At 36.7% G+C, this 19464-nt stretch overlaps 1 protein-coding gene across 20 annotated transcripts in view; it reads left to right on the forward strand.

Moving 5' to 3' along the window:
* The window catches only part of CSPP1 (centrosome and spindle pole associated protein 1), a 131779-nt gene that overhangs the window by 2972 nt on the left and 109343 nt on the right, over positions 1–19464 (forward strand). For all 20 annotated transcript variants that reach the window (XM_003831350.6, XM_003831349.7, XM_034966188.4 and 17 more), the window contains exons 2-4: positions 6875–6983; positions 9107–9206; positions 18649–18752. In XM_003831350.6, the coding sequence (XP_003831398.3) occupies positions 6875–6983; positions 9107–9206; positions 18649–18752 (313 nt within the window). The remainder of the gene's footprint in view (positions 1–6874; positions 6984–9106; positions 9207–18648; positions 18753–19464) is intronic.

Consider the following 19464-nt stretch of genomic DNA (forward strand, 5'->3'; position numbering starts at 1 on the left):
GGTTAAGGTTTAGAGATGTTGGTGTGGATTATGATAACCAAGTATCAATTATTGATTATTTAAATCTCAGCATACTTTACGTTTGCAGGCTCTGTTTTTTGTTTGTTTGTTTTGGTTTTTGAGACAAGAGTCTCGCTCTGTCACCTAGGCTGGAGTGCAGTGGCACGATCTCAGCTCACTGCAAGCTCTGCCTCCCAGGTTCACTCCATTCTCCTGCCTCAGCCTTCTGAGTAGCTGGAACTACAGGCACCTGCCACCAAGCCTGGCTAATTTTTTGTACTTTTAGTAGAGACAGGGTTTCACCGTGTTAGCCAGGATGGTCTTGATCTCCTGACCTCGTGATCCGCCCGCCTCGGCCTCCCAAAGTGCTGGGATTACAGGTGTGAGCCACAACGCGGCTGCAGGCTCTGTTTTTAAGAGGTAAATCTTCATATATGCAAAGACTGTAAAGATACAACGATAAACAATAAAAGAATTGATCTGTTGATTTCTTTTTTTTTTTTTTGACAGAGTATTGCTCTGTCATCGAGGCTGTAGTACAGTGGCGTGATCTGGGCTCACTACAGCCTCTGCTTCCTAGGTTCAAGCAATTCTCCTGCCTCAGCCTCCTGAGTAGCTGGGACTACAGAGGTGTGCCACCATGCCTGGCTAATTTTTGTATTTTTAGTGGAGATGGGTTTTGCTGTGTTAGCCAGACTGGTCTCAAACTCCTAACCTCAGGTGATCCACTCTCCTTGGCTTCCCACAGTGCTGGGATTACAGGCATGGGCCACTGCGCCTGGCCTGATCTGTTGATTTCTAAGTGTTAGGTTCTCTGTCATAATTTTTATATGCATTATTTTCTTTTTTCTTCATAATATACTAGAATAAATGATATTTCTGTTTTATAGATTAGGCATAGAGCAGTTAAGGAACATGCTTGAGGTCATTCATGTTGAGATCAATAAGTGATAGAAGTATATTTCAAACTCAGTTCTTTCAATTAAACTATTTTCCTGAAAACTGTTTATCATCTACATACTATGTACACAGCTACTGGAGAAATAATACTTGGCCATGATGTCTTGAAAAAAGTTGTGAGTGACTTTATATTGTAGAGTGTCATATATAAATAATCTCATTTAGGTTTCTTTCAGCTGATTTATTTTTGGCAACTTAATCCTTAAATTATAAACTTTCTTACTCTGTATTGTACCTATGCCATATTTATTAACCCAGTCTCTGTGATTCACCAAGTAATTCTTGAATAATTGTGTAGTTGAAATATGTTTTATGTAAGTTACCACATGCTTTTAGGAGTGAGAAAAAGAAAAGTGGCCGTGATATCTAGAAACTGGTATTGCTAGAAACTAGCCTGGCATTCACAGTAACTTTGTGTTTTTCTGTTGAAGATAAACTATTGTACAGAATGTCAACATCAGATAAGGCCACTCTGTGTCTATGATGGATCAAGACAAAAACATTCCATCAGTGTCTCCAAACACAGACAAAACGTAAATATTGTCCAAGAACCGAGATACCAAACATTCCCTTTCCCAGCTGATGTGAGTGACTACTGCTTGTTTACCAGTTACAGCATTAGCCTCCCCCTGTATTTTAGATTTATTGAGTGGTACCATCATAGAATTAACCCCACTTCGAACTGTTCAATCCTGAGCAAAGCTCCACTTCCTTAAATTAAGCCTTCCCCCAAATCACCCAACACATATAAGTCTTTTCCAATACCCTCTTACCACGATACCACAGGGTTCCCCATGGTGTGTGTTCTCCGTGCATTCCTTAATGCAATGAGTAGTACATCCAACTTAACTGTAGTAGTTTTCCTGGTGTTCTTTGGCTGGAGATCATTACTAGGAGAAAACTCATTAGTGTCTTTGACTCTTTAATATTAAAGTCATTATAATCTAATCGGATTAGATATAGGACAAAATTAGAAATGATTAGAAATGTACTTATATCTCGGATAAATCTTATGTTTTAGTTATGGCATATGCTATATTTACTATGGTTGTTTAAAAGTATGTTTTATTTGTACTTTTTGTACTTTTGATTACTGTAAGTTAAAATCAGTTCTATAATTTATAATGTTAAATAATTACAGTAAAGAGAAAGATAAGCATCTATAAATTCAAGAGGGAGATCTTTCAAAGCCTGGTTAGAACAACATGTAAATGAACATGTTAAATTAATAATTGTTATTAGGTTGTATGGAAACCTTAGTTCCATGTGAAGGTGGCATGTTACTGTTTTTTTTTTCTTTTTAGATAAATGACATTTCTTTTTTTTCTTTTCTTTTTTTTTTTTTTTTTTTGGGATGGAGTCTCACTTTGTTGCCCAGACTGGAGCGCAGTGGCATGATCTCGGCTCACTGCAACTTCCATCTGCCTGGTTCAAGCGATTCTCCTGTGTCAGTGTCCCCCGGTAGTTGGGATTACAGGTATATACCACCATGCCTGGCTAATTTTTGTATTTTTAGTAGAGACGGGGTTTTGCCATGTTGGCCAGGCTGGTCTCGAACTCCTGACCTCAGGTGATCCACCTGCCTCACACTCCCAAAGTGCTGGGATTACAGGCGTGAGCCATCGCCCCCAACCTAGATAAATGACATTTCTGTTTAAATTCTGTGCAAAATTCTATAGCAAAATATATGCGTTATCTCATCATTTTATTCCTATCAGACATAGAATATTTAGGAAGATTAGAGGATTTTGAGGATTGATTTTTTTAAACATGAAAACTTGTTTGCTGTTGAGTTCAGAATTTTTACTAGGAAAAATCTTTCGTGACTATTAGCAAATTAAAAATGGCTGAAATAAGCCGGGACGGTGGCTCACACCTGTAATCCCAGCACTTCGGGAGGCCGAGGCGGGCGGATCACGAGGTCAGGAGATTGAGACCATCCTGGCTAACACAGTGAAATCCTGTCTCTACTAATAATACAAAAAAATTAGCTGGGCATGGTGGTGGGCACCTGTAGTCTCAGCTACTCGGGAGGCTGAGGCAGGAGAATGGCATGAACCCGGGAGGTGGAGCTTGCAGTGAGCTGAGATCACGCCACTGTACTCCAGCCTAGGTGACAGAGCGAGACTCCGTCTCAAAAAAAAAAAAAAAAGCTGAAATAAGCTGAGTGTGGTCGCTGGCAGTTATAATCCCAGTGATTCTGGTGGCCAACGTGGAGGATCACTTGAGCTTAGCAGTTCAAAGTTACAATGAACTATGATCGTGCCACTGCACACTAGCCTGGGCAGCAGAGCGAGACCTCATCTCTAAAAAACAAAAAACAACAAAAGAAATTGGCCAGAATTTATCAACTTTTGTTGATTTGAAATATATTTTGCTAAAACTATATATGTAAATATATATATATATATTTCTATTTTTAGTGTTTTTTTTTGAGATGGGGTCTTGCTCTGTTGCCCAGGCTGGAGTACAGTGGCATGCTCATAAGCTCACTGTAGCCTTGATCTCCTGGGCTCAAGTGATCCAATCCTCCTGCCTCAGCTTCCCCAATAGCTGGGACTACAGGATACACCACTATGCCTGGCTAATTTTATTTTTATTTTTAGTAGAGACAAGATCTTACTATGTTGCCCAGGCTGGTCTTGACCTCCTGCGCTCAAGTGATCCCACCTCAGCCTCTCAAAGTGCTGGGATTACAAGTGTGAGCCACCAAGCCCAGCCTACAGCTATGTTTTAAAATCAGTGTTTCTTTTGGTATTACATAATGGCGTGAAGTTTACATTAGGTACTGTTTACCTGTTATAAGTTTCAACATATTCTTTTAGGTGAAGCCTGCTTTTCTACAATGATATATATATATATTTTACAAATTATTATTGTCCCAAACATTAAGTTCAGGGGATACTTTTTTTCTTTAACTTGCTTGCATTTGATATTGTTTACCAGTTCTATTTTGTACCTCTTTCCTCTTTTCCTCAACTAATTATGCTGATTTGGTTTGTTTCATATCCCTGTTTTAATTATTATTTAATTATTCCTTCTGTTTTTTTTTTCCCCCCCAGCTTCAATTCTTCTGTCACTCCCTCAAGTGAACATTGGCTGTTGTTTAGTTCTGGGTCATCTCTCTTTTTCCCTGCCTGTGCTCATTTACTGTGGCTTCAACTGTTACCTTTAAAATACATAGTTAATGTAGTTCATTTTCTTGAATTTGAATCTTGAATTTCTAACCGTCTACTGTAAATTTCCAGTAGCACATCTTACTAGCTCCAACTTAACATATGTAAACCAAACCTTTCTAAATCTTCCAACTTGCTCTGACTTACTTCTGTCCAAGATTCTATCCACATTTAGCTTCCAGGCCTTAAAACTTTGATCATTAGTGGCTTCTTTTTTGTCTACGTACCCAATTAGATGCTAACTTTAATGGGACTTTGGAAGATGTGTTTGGAAAAAAATTCTAGGTTAAATGAAGAAAGGTTAGTCTTTTCAAAAAATGGTGCTGGAATACTCTATTCATATGCAAAAAAGTTGAGCCTTGACACTTACAGATTTGCAAAAATTAACTTTGAATGGATCACAGACTTAAATGTAAGAGAAAAAACTAAAAACTTCTAAAAGGAAACATAAAAGAAAATATTTGTGATCTTGGGTTAGGCAAAGATTTTTTTTAGCTGGGCGTGGTGGCTCACACCTGTGATCTCAGCACTTTGGGAGGCCAAGGCAGGTGGATCACAAGGTCAGGAGATTGAGACCATCTTGAGACCATCCTGGCTAACACGGTGAAATCCCGTCTCTACAAAAAATACAAAAAGTTAGCCAGGCGTGGTGGCGGGCGCCTGTAGTCCCAGCTGCTCAGGAGGCTGAGGCAGGAGAATTGTTTGAACCCAAGAGGCGGAGGCTGCAGTGAGATTGCGCTACTGCACTCCAGCCTGGGCGACAGAGCAAGACTCTGTCTCAAAAAAAAAAAAAAAGATTTTTTTTTAGATAGGACACAAAAAGTACAAACAAATTTAAAAATTGATAAATTGGACTTGATAAAAATTATAAACTTTCACTGTTAAAAATATATCAAGAAAATTTACAAACCACAGATTGGCAGAAAATATTTTTACAAAGCAAGTTTTGTAAAATATTGCTTTGTAAAAATAAAGCAAGTTTAATAAACGACTTTTATCAAGTATATATAAAGAAATCTTACAATTCAATGGTAATAAAACAACGTGCTGGGCTTGGTGGCTCATGCCTTTAGTTGGAACACTTTGGGAGGCCGAGGCAGGAGGATCATTTGAGTCCAGGAATTGAAGGGGTAACATTGAGCTATGATCATACCACTCCAGCCTGGGCAACATAGTGAGATCCTGTGTCTGCAATAAACAAACAAATGAAAAAACTAGCTAGGGATGGTGGTGCTTGCCTATAGTCCTAGCTGTTCAGGAGGCTGAGGTGGGAGGATTGCTTGAGCCCAGGAGTTCAAGGCTGAAGGTGTACTATGATGGCAACACTGTACTCTCTAGCCTGTGAAACAACGAGAGAGCCTGTCTCAAAAAAAAGAAAGAAAGAAAGAAAGAAAAGCTAATTTTAACAAAAGGGCAGATTTGAGTAGATACTTTCCCAATGATTATATGTATGGTAAAAAAATAGATGAAAAGATGCTCAACATCATAGTTATCAGAGAAATGCAGATTAAAACACTCAGAGAGATAACCACTAAATAAATACACAATAGAATGACTAAGATAAAAATGACTGAAAATATCACGCCCTGGCAAGGATGTGTAGAAATTGCAATTGTCATTACAACCCACATACATTCTTATACATTGGAATGTAAATATGGTACTTTGTACTTTGAGGAACAGTTTAGCAGTTCAGGAATTAGACAACATCTTGACCATATAATAAAAAATAACATCACTAACAAGGGGCAGGTAAATATCATGTGCCTTCTCTTTGTGACACCTTAAAATTTCACCTAATATTTCTCGTGAGAATGCATAATCTAAATTTAGTCATTAAGAAACATCAGGCACACCCTAGATAAGGGATGTTCTATTGAAAAGGATGTTCTGTTACACAGGATTCTTTTACCTGTGTAAATTGGTAAAAGACAAAGAAAGATGGTAGAGATAGATATTCCAAATTAAAGAAGGCAAAAGAGATATAGCAGTGAAATGCAATCAGTACCTAACTTAGATGGGATCCCGAATTAGAAAGAGAAAAATAGGCTGTAAAGGCTGCTATTGAGTCAGTTGACAAAAGTGGAATATGGACAATAGATTAAAAAATCAGTGTTACAAAAGTTGATAATTATGTTGAGGTTATATAAGAAAATAACCCAATTCTTAAGACACACACACTGAAGAGCTTAGGGGCAAAGGGCTATGATATATGTACTTTATTCTCTGAATAATTTTAGAAAAAATTGTGTTTGTGTGTATGGAGAGAATGACCTTCTGTGCACAAGCAAAGGATGAAGCAAGTGGAGCCAAATCTTAATAGGGAATTAATAAAGACTCTTTGTGTGTTCTTGGTATTATTACTGTAACTTCTCTGTAAGTCAGAAATTATCTCCCAATATTTAAAAAAAAAATTTTTTTTTTTTAAAGTGCTTTGGCTTAAGTATTTAAAGAGCTTTTTGTTTGCTTGCCTTTGTTTTTTGCCGGGGAGGGAGTGTATATGGAGGGTGGTGGTAGTTTTTCATTTTCTTTTTATTTCAGATATTTTAAAGTATATTGTAGGCTTTTTGGGGAAGCTGGGAGAGGCAGTAGGCAGGCATATTTATGATCAATCTTAAGTTTGAATTTCTCAATTTGATAAGTGAGATTGAAAACTAAATGTGGACTAAGCCTACATGTTGATAATTAGGCTAAATATACTGTGATATAGATATGCTCACTGAAATTTTTTTTTAAAGAATCTGCAAAATGGCTGATAATTTGGATGAATTTATTGAAGAGCAAAAAGCCAGATTGGCCGAAGACAAAGCAGAGTTGGAAAGTGATCCACCTTACATGGAAATGAAGGTAAATTTAATAATTTTCTTTGAACATGTTTTATTATAATTGTCTATGGAGATTACTCCTGTGTAAATACAAAACATCCTCTTCTATGAGTGAGAATCTTCTGTTTTGTAGTATGCTGTCATTTTAGGAGCCTGACTCCAGACAAGATTGCAGTAATTTTGAATGCAGTTTTTCTTTTGTGGTGGTTTATATCTCACAGTGTTTCTCTTATCTCTTGTTGAAGAATTATTTGGTTATAAAATGATTATGAGACCAGTTCTATTACAAAGAACTTCCACAACATAAACAGAATAGTTGTAAAAGCAAGTTTATAGTCTATGTGAAAAAATTCAATTTAATTAGTTTAAAAAGTTTTTTTGAAATCTGAAAAAGTGAACTTATTATTTTGTACTATTTGTGTTTCTTAATATAAATTTCTTAAAATAATTGCTTTTTTTTTTTTGAGATAGAATCTCGCTCTGTTGGCCAGGCAGGACTGCAATGGTGTGATCTCAGCTCGCCACAACCTCAGCCTCCCAGGCTCAAGTGATTCTTCTGCCTCAGCCTCATGAGTAGCTGGGACTACAGGTGCCCGCCACTATGCCTGGCTAATTTTTGTATTTTTAGTAGAGTTGAGATTTCACTATGTTGGCCAGGCTGGTCTTGAACTCCTGACCTTGAGATCCACCCGCCTCAGCCTCCCAAAATGCTGAGATTACAGGCATGAGCCAGTGTGCCCGGCCTAAAATAATTGTTTCTTAAAGCAATGTCTGAAAGGCTTTCTTAAAGCTTTCCTTGTTTAGGTGAAACTGATTTATCCATTTAGCAAATACTTACTGAGATTGTGTTAGGTATTATGCTAAGCTCTGAGAATGCAGCACTGATTAGAGTGTTGTGGCACCTTCTCAGGGCTCAGTGTATGTAATAAGATACAGCATGTAGTTTAATCTGTGCCATATGGTTCATCATAATGACAGTAACCATATATATTGGTTTGTTCAAGATGATCCTGGTTTACCTGTTGTCGAGTGTTTTTTTCTGGTTTAGCATTTGTCCTGGACAAAGGTACCTTGGCTGAGATGATAAATAATATAGATACCCTGATTACAATTTTACTCACACGGCTAACATTTATTGAGTACTAGCTATGGACAAGGCATATTCTTAAGAGGTTATATTTCACAGTAATCTATGAGGTAAGTGCTGTTATTGTAATTTTCCAGATGAGTAAACTGAGGCAAGTTAAGTAATGAGACTAAGGCAGTAGAGTTGGTGGAACTAGGCTTTGACCCCTGGCAGCCTGGCTTCAGTGCTTGTCCTCGGAACCAACATAATAGGTTGCCTTTCTTCCAGATAACCTGTCATGTACCAGGAATGCCAAGGACTTTATATGTATCATTTTATTTAATCATAATATCCCTGTTAAGCAGGTGAATTTTTTTTGTTTTATGGATTAAGAAAGTGAAGCTCACAGGAGTTAAGTAATTTGTCCAGGTCCACACAGTGGTGGATTCAGGAGTGGAACCTTTATGCAGCTCCAGAGTCTATCTCTTAACCACTCTCCAGTAGTTAGGACCAGCTTATGGCTTTGGAGTTACATAATTTGGAGTACATAGCTTTAAAGACAGTTTTGTTATAATTTCTAACATTAATTTGTACATAAATAATTTTAAGTCTTAGTTCAAATATCACCTGCTCAGTGAGGCCTTATAGTCCCTCAGCATTTCTGGGCCTCCTTACTTTAATCTGGTTTTTTTTTTTCCATAACCACTTCCTGCCACTGTCTACATATCACATAATCTAATCATGTGTTGAGTTCATTATGTGTCCCCCCAATAGTTTATAAGCTTCATGATGGCAGAAATTCTTCTATTTTTTAAAACTCTTATACTTTCAATGCTTGACAAAATGTTTGGCACTTAATGGGAACTCAGTAAATATTTGTTGGTAAGTGAATGAGTTAAATATTAGAATATCTATTATAAAATTAAAATACCTTTGGCTAATTCCTCAAACTTTACACTTAATTTCTTCTATGATGTACTGTGTAATTTCATCAAGCTGTTTAATTAAAATTTGAGATGAGTTGTATATTTCATGGTTTTTTTTTCCTCTTGCTTTTGTAAACATTATGTCTCTTTCAGGGAAAGTTGTCAGAGAAGCTTTCTGAAAACAGTAAGATACTGATCTCTATGGCTAAGGAAAACATACCACCAAATAGTCAACAGACCAGGGGTTCCTTAGGTATGTCATTAGATGTGCTAAACTTATTTTAAGATATCCTTAGTGGGCTCTTCTGAAAGAGGTTTGTCTTGTCAGAAAAAAAGATTTATTTGGAATCCTAGTAGTTTTTCTTTCTGGAATCTTATGTAAGTCAATATAGTCTACATATGAAATAGAACTCATACTGAAAACTTTGTACTTGTTTTATGTGATACTGCATTGGTTATGATTTGTGGAACTTATAGAAGAAGGTGTGTATAACATAACTTAAAAATTGAAAACTTTGAAAGGAATTTGTGTGTGTGAGAGAGAGAGAGAAGAGAAACTTTTATTTGTTGATTGAAAATGGTGAACTTGCTTATTTAAAAATTAAAGAAATATGCTTAAAGGGTACAAAATGCTGTTTGGTGAAAGACTATTTTAATTATTGATGATCATGTTGGAATTGTAAAGAAGTTAATACTGTAGCCATACTAATGCTTTGATTATGGTATGGTATGAAAATATTTGGAAACTTTTTACCACATTTTGGCTTGTTGGTAGGTATACATTTTAAAAAAAGAAAATGTATGAATATGTAAAAATTTTTGTTTATTTATTAAAGACAGGGTCTCTCTCTCTCTCTGTCACTCAGGCTGGAGTGCAGTGGCATGATCATAGTTCAGTGTTATCTTGAACTCCTGGGTTCAAGCAATCCTCCTGCCTTGGCCTCCCAAAGTACTACAATTACAGGCCTGAGCCACCGTGCCCAGTCTGTATGAATATATATATATATATAATTTTTTTTTTTTTTTTCTTCAAGGCTGAGTCTGACCCTGTCGCCCAGGCTGGAGTGCAGTGGCACGATCTTGGCTCACTGCCACCTCCACCTCCCAGGTTCAGGCGATTCTCCTGTCTCAGCCTCTCAAGTAGCTGGGATTACAGGTGCATGCCACCACACTCAGCTAATTTTTTATATTTTTGGTAGAGACAGGGTTTCGCAGTGTTGGCCAGGCTGGTCTCGAACTCCTGACCTCAGGTGATCTGCCTGCCCGCCTCGGCCTCCCAAAGCTGGGGTTACAGGCGTGAGCCACTGTGCCCGACCTGTATGAATATTTTCAACGTGCATTTTGTGATTTATTGATGATGACAAACTTTTTCACAAAAAGAAAATCAACTATGATAAGTTCATTTGATTAAAGCATTGTTCTCAAATGGACACCTTTTCATGGCTGTAGGTATACTCCTAAATTGTTTTTGTGTGCCAGTGGATACAAGGGGATGCCGGCCAAGAAACTGGATAGTCAGTAAGCTTTGTCTCTGCATTAGACAAATAGCTCAAAGTGAGTGCCCTACTTTTAATATCAGATAGATAACTCTTTCCATTTTGAATCTCTTATAAATTATTAATATACAGCATTAGTGAACTAAAGTATTATATATTGGTAAAATTTTTTAATCTCTAAGGCTCTCAATTTTTTTTCTGTGAAATAAGTTTGATTATCTTCCAGCCCTACGTTTTTATGAATCTAAATTTTAATTATTCCAAGAGATAATTTTTAAAAAGTTTAATAGTAGGTTATCTCAAGCACTAAGGTCGCTAAGGTTAGACAGAATCCCTTTTAAATTCTAGGGTTACAGCTTGCTTTGGATTGGGCTGTGATGCCTTTATGACCTGTCAGGAGCTACACTTTGTTTCCTTATCTTATGACATCTATCTCAAAAAGTCGTTATGGGCGAAAGTTAAATAGGTGAAAAGATGGCTGGCACGTAATTGGTACACAATAAATATTAATTTCTTTTTCTCGTTTACATCTTTTTTTTTTGAGACAGGATCTTACTCTGTCGCCCAGGCTGGAGTGCAGTGGCATAATCTTGGCTCACTGCAACCTCCACTGTCCAGGCTTAAGTGATTCATCCTCCCTCCTCAGCCTCCAAGTAGCTGAGACCACAGGTGAGCACCACCATGCCGGCTAACTTTTTTTTATATACATATATTTTCTGTAGAGGTGGTGTTTCGCTATGTTGCCCAGGCTGGTCTGGTCTCGAACTCGCTAGCTCAAGCCATCCGCCTGCCTCGGCCTCCCAAAGTTCTGGGATTACAGGTGTGAGCCACTTGTGCCTGGCCTTCCATCTTTTTAAAAGTAGTTTTTCGGGCTGGGCGTGGTGGCTCACACCTGTAATCCCAACACTTGGGAGGCTGAGGCCAGCAGATCACTTGAGATCAGGAGTTCAAGACCAGCCTGGCCAACATGGTAAAACCCCATCTCTACTAAAAATACAAAAAAATTAGCCCAGCATGGTGGCGCAGGCCTATAATCCTAGCTACTCGGGAGGCTGAGGTGGGAGGATCACTTGAACCTAGGAGGCGGAGGTTGCAGTGACTGAGATCATGCCCCTGCACTCCAGCCTGGGTGACAGAGAGAGACTCCATCTCAATTAAAAAAAAAATGTAGTTGTTTGAATTGTCTTAGGAATTATTCTTTGATCATTACATTCACATATTATGGAGAGTTAACAGTATAACTGAAAGGTGGTGACCTCTGCCTTTCCATTAATTGGTGTTACTTGGGCCTCTGACCTAGGCTGACTTCTCATCTTATACATTCCCCGAGTGTCCATATCCGCTCACAGGGCTTTATTTACTATTAGTGTGTTCATGACTTCTGAATCTGTATCCCCAGTCCCAGGTTCTATTGCGAACTTGACCCATATGTCTGATTTTCCATTGGACATCTGTACTTGTATGGTCATGTATGGCATGGGCTCAAAATCAAAATTTGCAAAATTAACTTATACTCTTGTCAAACTTTCTAGTGCTCCCCATCTCACTGAGCTGGCTGCCTAGTCATCCTTGATTCCTGTCTTCTCCTGTCTCCTATATCAAGCAGTTACACAAGTCTAGTTGATTCTAATGCATAAATCTCAAGTAAGGTCACTCTGCTGTAATCCCACTGACTTTCTTTTATGAAGCCTCTGTTGTCTGTCAGATTTTTGTAAAAGCTTCCTAGTGTTTTTGGTGGTTGTTTTGTTTTACAGTCTAGCCCCGTGTATCAAATCTCTATGTTTTCTATATATTTGCATAAAACAAATCTGATCATATTAGTCTCTGCTTCAAACCCTTTGATGGCTTCTTTTTTTCTTATATGATAAATTTGCCATCTTAATACTTCTGCTAGATTGGGTTGGTCAATCCTGTCATGTGCTTCTAGAGGATTTGTTCTCCTCTTGAAGAGTAGTTTTGAACTTATTCAGCTTCTCTTTTGTACCACAGTGATATGCCAACTTGCATCCCGTTGTATTTCCATTGCCTAGCACAGTGCGCAGCACTTACTGCTTGGAAAAGTTGTTTTAAACCAACGGGTTAATGTCCCCATTGCAAAAATAAAACCAATTCTCTTGGGTGTGTTGACTTTAATTTTCATGGAATGCTTCTTCCATTGCCATCTGAAACCATTTGATGCACATGGAATTTTATTAAAGAGCAATATATAATTGACTAATTTTATACTGCATAAGCATTTAGTTACTGACCTCCTGCCTGATTAATTGTGGCTTTAAAATTCACTCAAATAAATAGTTTCTCACACTGGGAAAAATGTAAAATTATTTGGCAACTAAGGGTTTTCCTTAAGTGGTCTCATTTAGGAATTATAAAAAACAGGTCTAATATAGGTCAGATTTGGAAATGAGGTATTGACTTAAAGCACTGTAACATCGTAGTTTGAATAAGTAATTAAGCATAGTATAGTAATCAGTGATATATAAACTGGACATACTCATTTTATCCAATGAAAACAATCTATTGATAGCTCATAGTACAACTATCATACAACACTATGATTTTATAAATTCTTTTCTGTTAGATACTGATGATATTCATGGTTAATTCCATGTGGCTCTTTCTACCACCATTTATACCTTTCATAAAAGGATTTGAGGTAGCGTTACAGTGACTTCTGACACCAGCTACCTGGAGTTGGACCAAACTTCACAGGTTAAGGGCATAGGCCTCCACAAGACTGCCTTCACTTCAGACTCCAGCTGCAAGTTCAAGGGTCACCAGGACACCTTCAGGTCTGACCATCTGGCTATAAATTTGGGGGTTTCCCCTATCCCCTCAAGTTCAATAATTCATAAGAATGACTCACAGAACTCAAGAAAGCGCTATACTTATGGTCACAGTTTTATAGCATAAGTATACAAATTAGAAATAGCCAAAGGGAGAGACACATAGGGTAAGGTCTGGGACGGTCCAAACATTAAGTATCTGTTAGTCTCAGGGAGACATTACCCTCCTAGCACATCAGTATGTGACAGGATACAGAATATTGCCAATCAGCCTCACCTGAGCCTGAGTGTCCAGAGTTTTTACTGGATTTTCCTTATGTAGGAATGATTGGTTGAATCGTTGCTCCTTGGCTTGATCTCCAGCCCTGCTGTATTCATTCCCCTTAGGCCTGGCTGATGTCACATGGCACAAAGGCCCAACCCTCAAATCACATGGTTGGTTTTTCTGGCATGACCAGCTCCCGTTTTTGTCATCTCTGTAGCATAAACTCTCTAGGGGTTCACAATGATTCACTTGTTAGTATAAACTGTTAGGTATGATCCAGGGTACCCACTGTGAATAATAAAGACATTCCCATCATCTGGTAAATTTTAAGGTCAAACCCACTAGGGGCTCACAATGATTTACGTTGTTAGTGTAAACTATTAGGTGTGGTCCAAGGTGTCCACTGTGAATAATAAAGACATTCCCATTGTCTGGAAACTTTTAAGGATTTAGAGGTTACCTCCCAGAAACTGGAGACAAAGGATTCAATTTTTTTTTTGTTTTTTCTTTTCCAAGCCCAGAGAAAGTAACAGTCCAATTTTTTTATTACACATAGGATGTACATGATTTAGTTCATATAAGCTAATGAAAAAATGTCTTTAATAAGGAGTTTGTCAGAATACTAGTAATATTAAATTAAGAGAAAGTCACCTGAAAGTGATCTATAAAAGATCTTTTATCTCCCTAAACTGTTTCTAGGCATAATATTTGTGTTTATTTCATTAAAAGAAATTCTTACTAACTTATTATCGTTTAACAACCATTACTGGTATTATTAACAATAATCAATATTGTTGAAATACTTATATTAATCATTTAAATGCTCCCATTAATCTTTTAAAAATGTTTTGATACAAATGTGTGAAGGTCTTAAAACATGTAGTTTCTCCCCACCACCCAGTTTTTTTAAGGGAGAGGATCTTGCTCTGTCATCCAGGCTCGTGTGCAGTGGCACCATAATAGCTTACTGCAGCTTAAAACTCCTGGGCTCTGGGGATCTTCCTGCCTCATCCTCTCGACTAGCTAGGACTACAGGCTCAGGCCACCATGCCTAATTTTTAAATTTTTTGTAGAGATAGAGTCTTGGTATGTTGCCCCGGCTGGTTTTGAACTCTTGGGTTCAAACGATCCTCCCTTCTCTGGCTCCTAAGTAGTTGAGACTATAGGTTTGTGCCACTGCATCTGTCTAGTTGTAGTTTTAATTATTTGTTTTGAGATAGAGTCTCGCTCTGTTGCCCAGGCTGGAGTGCAGTGGCGCGATCTCGGCTCACTGCAACCTCTGCCTCCTGGGTTCAAGCTATTCTCCTGCCTCAGCCTCCTGAGTAGCTGAGATTACAGGTGCCTGCCACCACCCCCAGCTACTTTTTTTGTGCTTTTCATAGAGACAGGGTTTCACCATCTTGGTCAGGCTGGTCTCGAGCTCCTTACCTCAAGTAATCCACCCACCTCGGCCTCCCAAAGTGCTGGAATTACAGGCGTGACCCACAGCACCCAGCCTTGTAGTTTTAATTATCATTCCTCTTTGTCTTAGGTTTATCCTATTGTAAACTAAATCACAGATACTCTTCTACAGTTTTTATTCATTTTGTATGAGTGAAATGGGTCCTTGTAGTGATACCTTTATAGCTGAAATTTAAGAGTACAGTGTCTCCTCAATTAGTCACATCTCCTTGTAAGTCACCCATTGTGTAAAGGCCTATTATTATTTCCTATAATTTGTCTTTTGATTATTTTTACATAATGCTTTTTCATGGTAGTATAATAATGAAAAGAAAGTAAATGTTCTATGGTAATTTGTTTCATAGAGTAATTATGATGAATGCTCTGTTAGAAGGTAAATTAATTATGAAGAAGTTATATACTTTAGTCTTAAGTATTTTATGTAAGCCACAACTGCTATAGAAACCAAATACTTCTAATTACTATAGTTCTGAAGCATAATGTTAACTATCTTAGGGTCATTGATGTTATACTTGATGAAGTGACATCACTTCAAATAACCCTAAAATGACACAAATGCTTTACTTGCTGCTAGATCCATCAGAAGACAACAGGCACAATAAGTAAGCCTCACTGTGTTCCTTAGCTCATTAAGTCAATTGAGATGCTATTGTTAATGCATGGTTTAAAAGAATAGGATATTTACATTGTTCTATACAGTTCCTAATTTTATGTCTGTGACTTACCTCTAATGCCATAAAATGTTGGTACAAGATGACAAAAATAAGAATTAAAAAGTTAGTGTTTTCTGTTGACTAAACATTAAATTAATAAAGTTATAAATAACTCAGAAGGCATTATATATTGTTACTTGTCAAGACAATTTTACAATACTATTTGAATTAATAGTGAAAAACAAATACTCTTAGTAAATAAAAATTTAACTTAATATGAATAATAGGCCGGGCGCAGTGGCTGAGGCCTGTAATCCCAGCACTTTGGGAGGCCAAGGTGGGCGGATCATGAGGTCAGGAGTTTGAGACCAGCCTGGCCAATATGGTGAAACCGCGCCTCCACTAAAAATACAAAAATTAGCCAGGTGTGGTGGCAGGTGCCTGTAATCCCAGCTACTTGAGAGGCTGAGGCAGGAGAATCACTTGAACCTGGGAGGTGGAGGTTGCAGTGAGCCAAGATTGTGCCACTGCACTCCAGCCTGGGCAACAGAGTGAGACTTCGTCTCAAAAAAAAAAAAAAAATATATATATATATATATATATGTATATATGAATAATAATGTAAATGAAAATGAATTATGTTTTTCTTTCCATTCTTCCACATAAACCCCCAAGTAGAATTGAAAAACAGCAGTAAAAGCCACCTTAAACATACACTTTTTGTAAATTTGTAAATTGCTTGTTCCTGGATGGGCAGGTAGTGTGTTGGCATCATCCTGGCAGCATTGTTGTCTTTTACTCCTTGGCACAATAGAACATCCATTGTGACCCTGTGTGACTAGTGATATGTAACTTTGGTAACTACCTCTCTCTATGCAGTCAGACCGCTAACAGGAGAAATGGAATATTAAGTATAGTATATTGTTCCCCCTCACCTTTTCTCATTTCTTCCTCTGTCTCAGGCACTCATTCATATATTCATTTGCAGATTTATTCAATGAACATTTTCTTGGGTTAAAGTTATGTGCCAGCATTATAAAATTGAATAGTGCATGGGCCTTGCCTTCATAGATTTTATAGTTTAGTTTTATATATGATGTTCCATTCTGAACATGAGAATCAAAACTTTCTCTCCTTAGGCTTAAATTCTGTATCTTTAAAAAAAGGTTTAGATTCCTTCAAAAGGAAACAGTTCCTTTCTAGGATGATTTAAAATTCCAAGCATATGGAATGCTTTAGTTTCTTTTGGAAGAGAGTTAGAAGCATGTGTAAGAGGTGTCCCTAAGGAATCCTCTGTTATACCCTCTATCATCAAGGAGTTAAATAGGCCAGAAATGTTTATCAAGAGAATTCCAGTGTTGATAGCGGTAAGTGGATTTTAGTATTCTGTAAGAATCCATAAACATCCACTTATGTTTATATTACACTGGCCTTTTCCCTGCCTGAAATGTTTCAGTGATGTAGTAAAGCAGTGATATGACACATTCTTGAAAAGTTCCCATCATTCAGCTACATTGTGAGAAATAAGGCACAAAATGGTGATTTTTATATCAGTTTATAAACTACAGTCAAATTTTATTTCATCTATAGTGCTCATAGCTGAATCTTTAAGGAAAGTTTTGGCCAGGCGTGGTGGTGCATGCCTGTAGTCCTAGCTACTCGGGAGGCTGAGATGGGAGGATTGCTTGAGGCCAGGAGGTTGAGGCTGCAATGTGCCTTGATCACGCCACTGCACTCAAGCCTAGGTAACAGAGCGAGACCCTGTCTAAAGAGAGGAAAAAAAAAAAAAAGCCAAGTTTTATTTTGTTTAGAAATGATAATTTTTTAATACTATAGTATTATGTATATAGTAGGACTAAAAAAGGGATGAAGCTTCAGATCTGAATACTCATCTAATGTCTATGCTTCTTGACATAGTATTTTATTATTGAAGGTTTGAAAAGTATATAATTTGATTTTTGATAGCTTTGTTGAGATATAATTTACACACCATAACATTTACCTATTTAAAGTGTACAATTCAATGGTTTTTAGTATATTTACAAGTTGTACAGTCATCATTGTCATCATCCCTAAATGTAATTTGATTTTTAAATTTTGTGTAAGGAAATACTACTCAAATTCGAAGTTTTTCTTCAAAAATTAACATCCATTTACAGAGTTTCTGTTTGGGATGATGAAAAAATTCTGGAAATGGATAGTGATGATGGTTGTACAACATTGTAAATGTACTTAATGCCACTGAATTGAATGCTTAAAATGATTAAAATGGTAGGTTTTATATTATATACATTTTACCACAATAAAAATTAATATCCATTTTTATGAAATCAGAAGTGGTTTAACTTTAGAAGTTTTTAGGAATTTCATCCTATCTGAATGCTCTTTGATACAAAAAGAAAATTAAAAAAAAAAAGAAATGTCATTCTAAGCAACACATGGCCCTAATAATTTTTTCTCAGAAACATGTTATATTAAAGATATTCTTGTATGCTAAAAAAATCATGTTATTAGTTTTCCTAGACTGAAAATGATGCATTAAAATTGTTGTTGGTATTTATTTTTATAGAAATTAGGGTATAATTAAGTGAAGATGTAAAGATAATTAGTTTTTCTTTAATTTTGCTGTTCTTGAGAAAGCAAGATGCCAAACAATGCTGGACTACTTGTCTTAACTGGAGGAAAAAGTAAATATAATGCACACATGCATATAAATATGTATATGATAATATAAAAGTATCTGTTTATAGGTGTATTAAAAAATTCTCTGCATGGAGACAAGAAATAACAATGTTTGTTGTTCTGGACAGGAGAACAGGGTGGCTAGGGCTCATGGGTGAGAATGATATTTTTGATAATATTTTTGATTATCTGAATGTATTATCTATTGAGACATTTTAAGTAAAAAACTTACCCTAATCCTACTCTTGGAATCAGCATAATTCTGTTCCTTCTTACTGTGCTTTGTTATAGGAAGTAGAACTTTGAGATTGGTTTGAAAATGAATTATACTAAGAAGTTGTTTTTTTTCTAGGAATTGATTATGGATTAAGTTTACCACTTGGAGAAGACTATGAACGGAAGAAACATAAATTAAAAGAAGAATTGCGGCAAGATTACAGACGTTATCTTACTCAGGTAATGAGTTCTATTAATGAGTTGGGTTTAATGTTTCAGAATTCAGCTCCTAAATTTGTTTTCATAAGGTATTAGTCATATATGTTAATTTTTAGGTTTTCAGTGGTACTAGCAAAGTAGTAGTATAGTCAAAGTTAAGTGGCATATATGACATTGGTAGAGAAAAAAATATTGCTGAGAACCAGTGCCGTAGAATAATACAGACTTTTGACCTTTTGACTAAGGCAGTGGATTCTAATTTTAAGTGAGATCGTTAATTATGGTTTTTCATGTTTTCTGTAAAGTTGTCATGGTTTGAAGTAGTCCAATCATGGTTTCCCACTCTTCTACACCCCCCAACTATGTATTAAAATGACATATGGAGTTCTAGTTGCTAATTATTTTCCTATGAGCCAAGCTTATAAAATTACATTTAATTATTTAGCCACTAAAGCTTTTGTTTTATGATCTCATGTTTTACTTAGCAGAACTCTTGAGTATTTTTGTTAAATTATATAATGGCCAAAGTAAGGTTTATTGTAAGTTTTCAATTTAGGTTATAAAATTATTTTAAACAATTATGATATTTGTTGTCATCTCAAAATATTCTTTAGATTTTTACTGTTTTATGTTTGTTCCAAGTGTACAAATGTCTCTTATTCTGATTTACACATGGAGAGAATGAACTTTGACTTAATACACTTTGTCAATGGTTTGTTTCCCTTGACTTTAG

This window comes from Pan paniscus, chromosome 7, assembly GCF_029289425.2.
Source record: "Pan paniscus chromosome 7, NHGRI_mPanPan1-v2.0_pri, whole genome shotgun sequence".
Classification (NCBI taxonomy): Eukaryota; Metazoa; Chordata; class Mammalia; order Primates; family Hominidae; genus Pan; species Pan paniscus.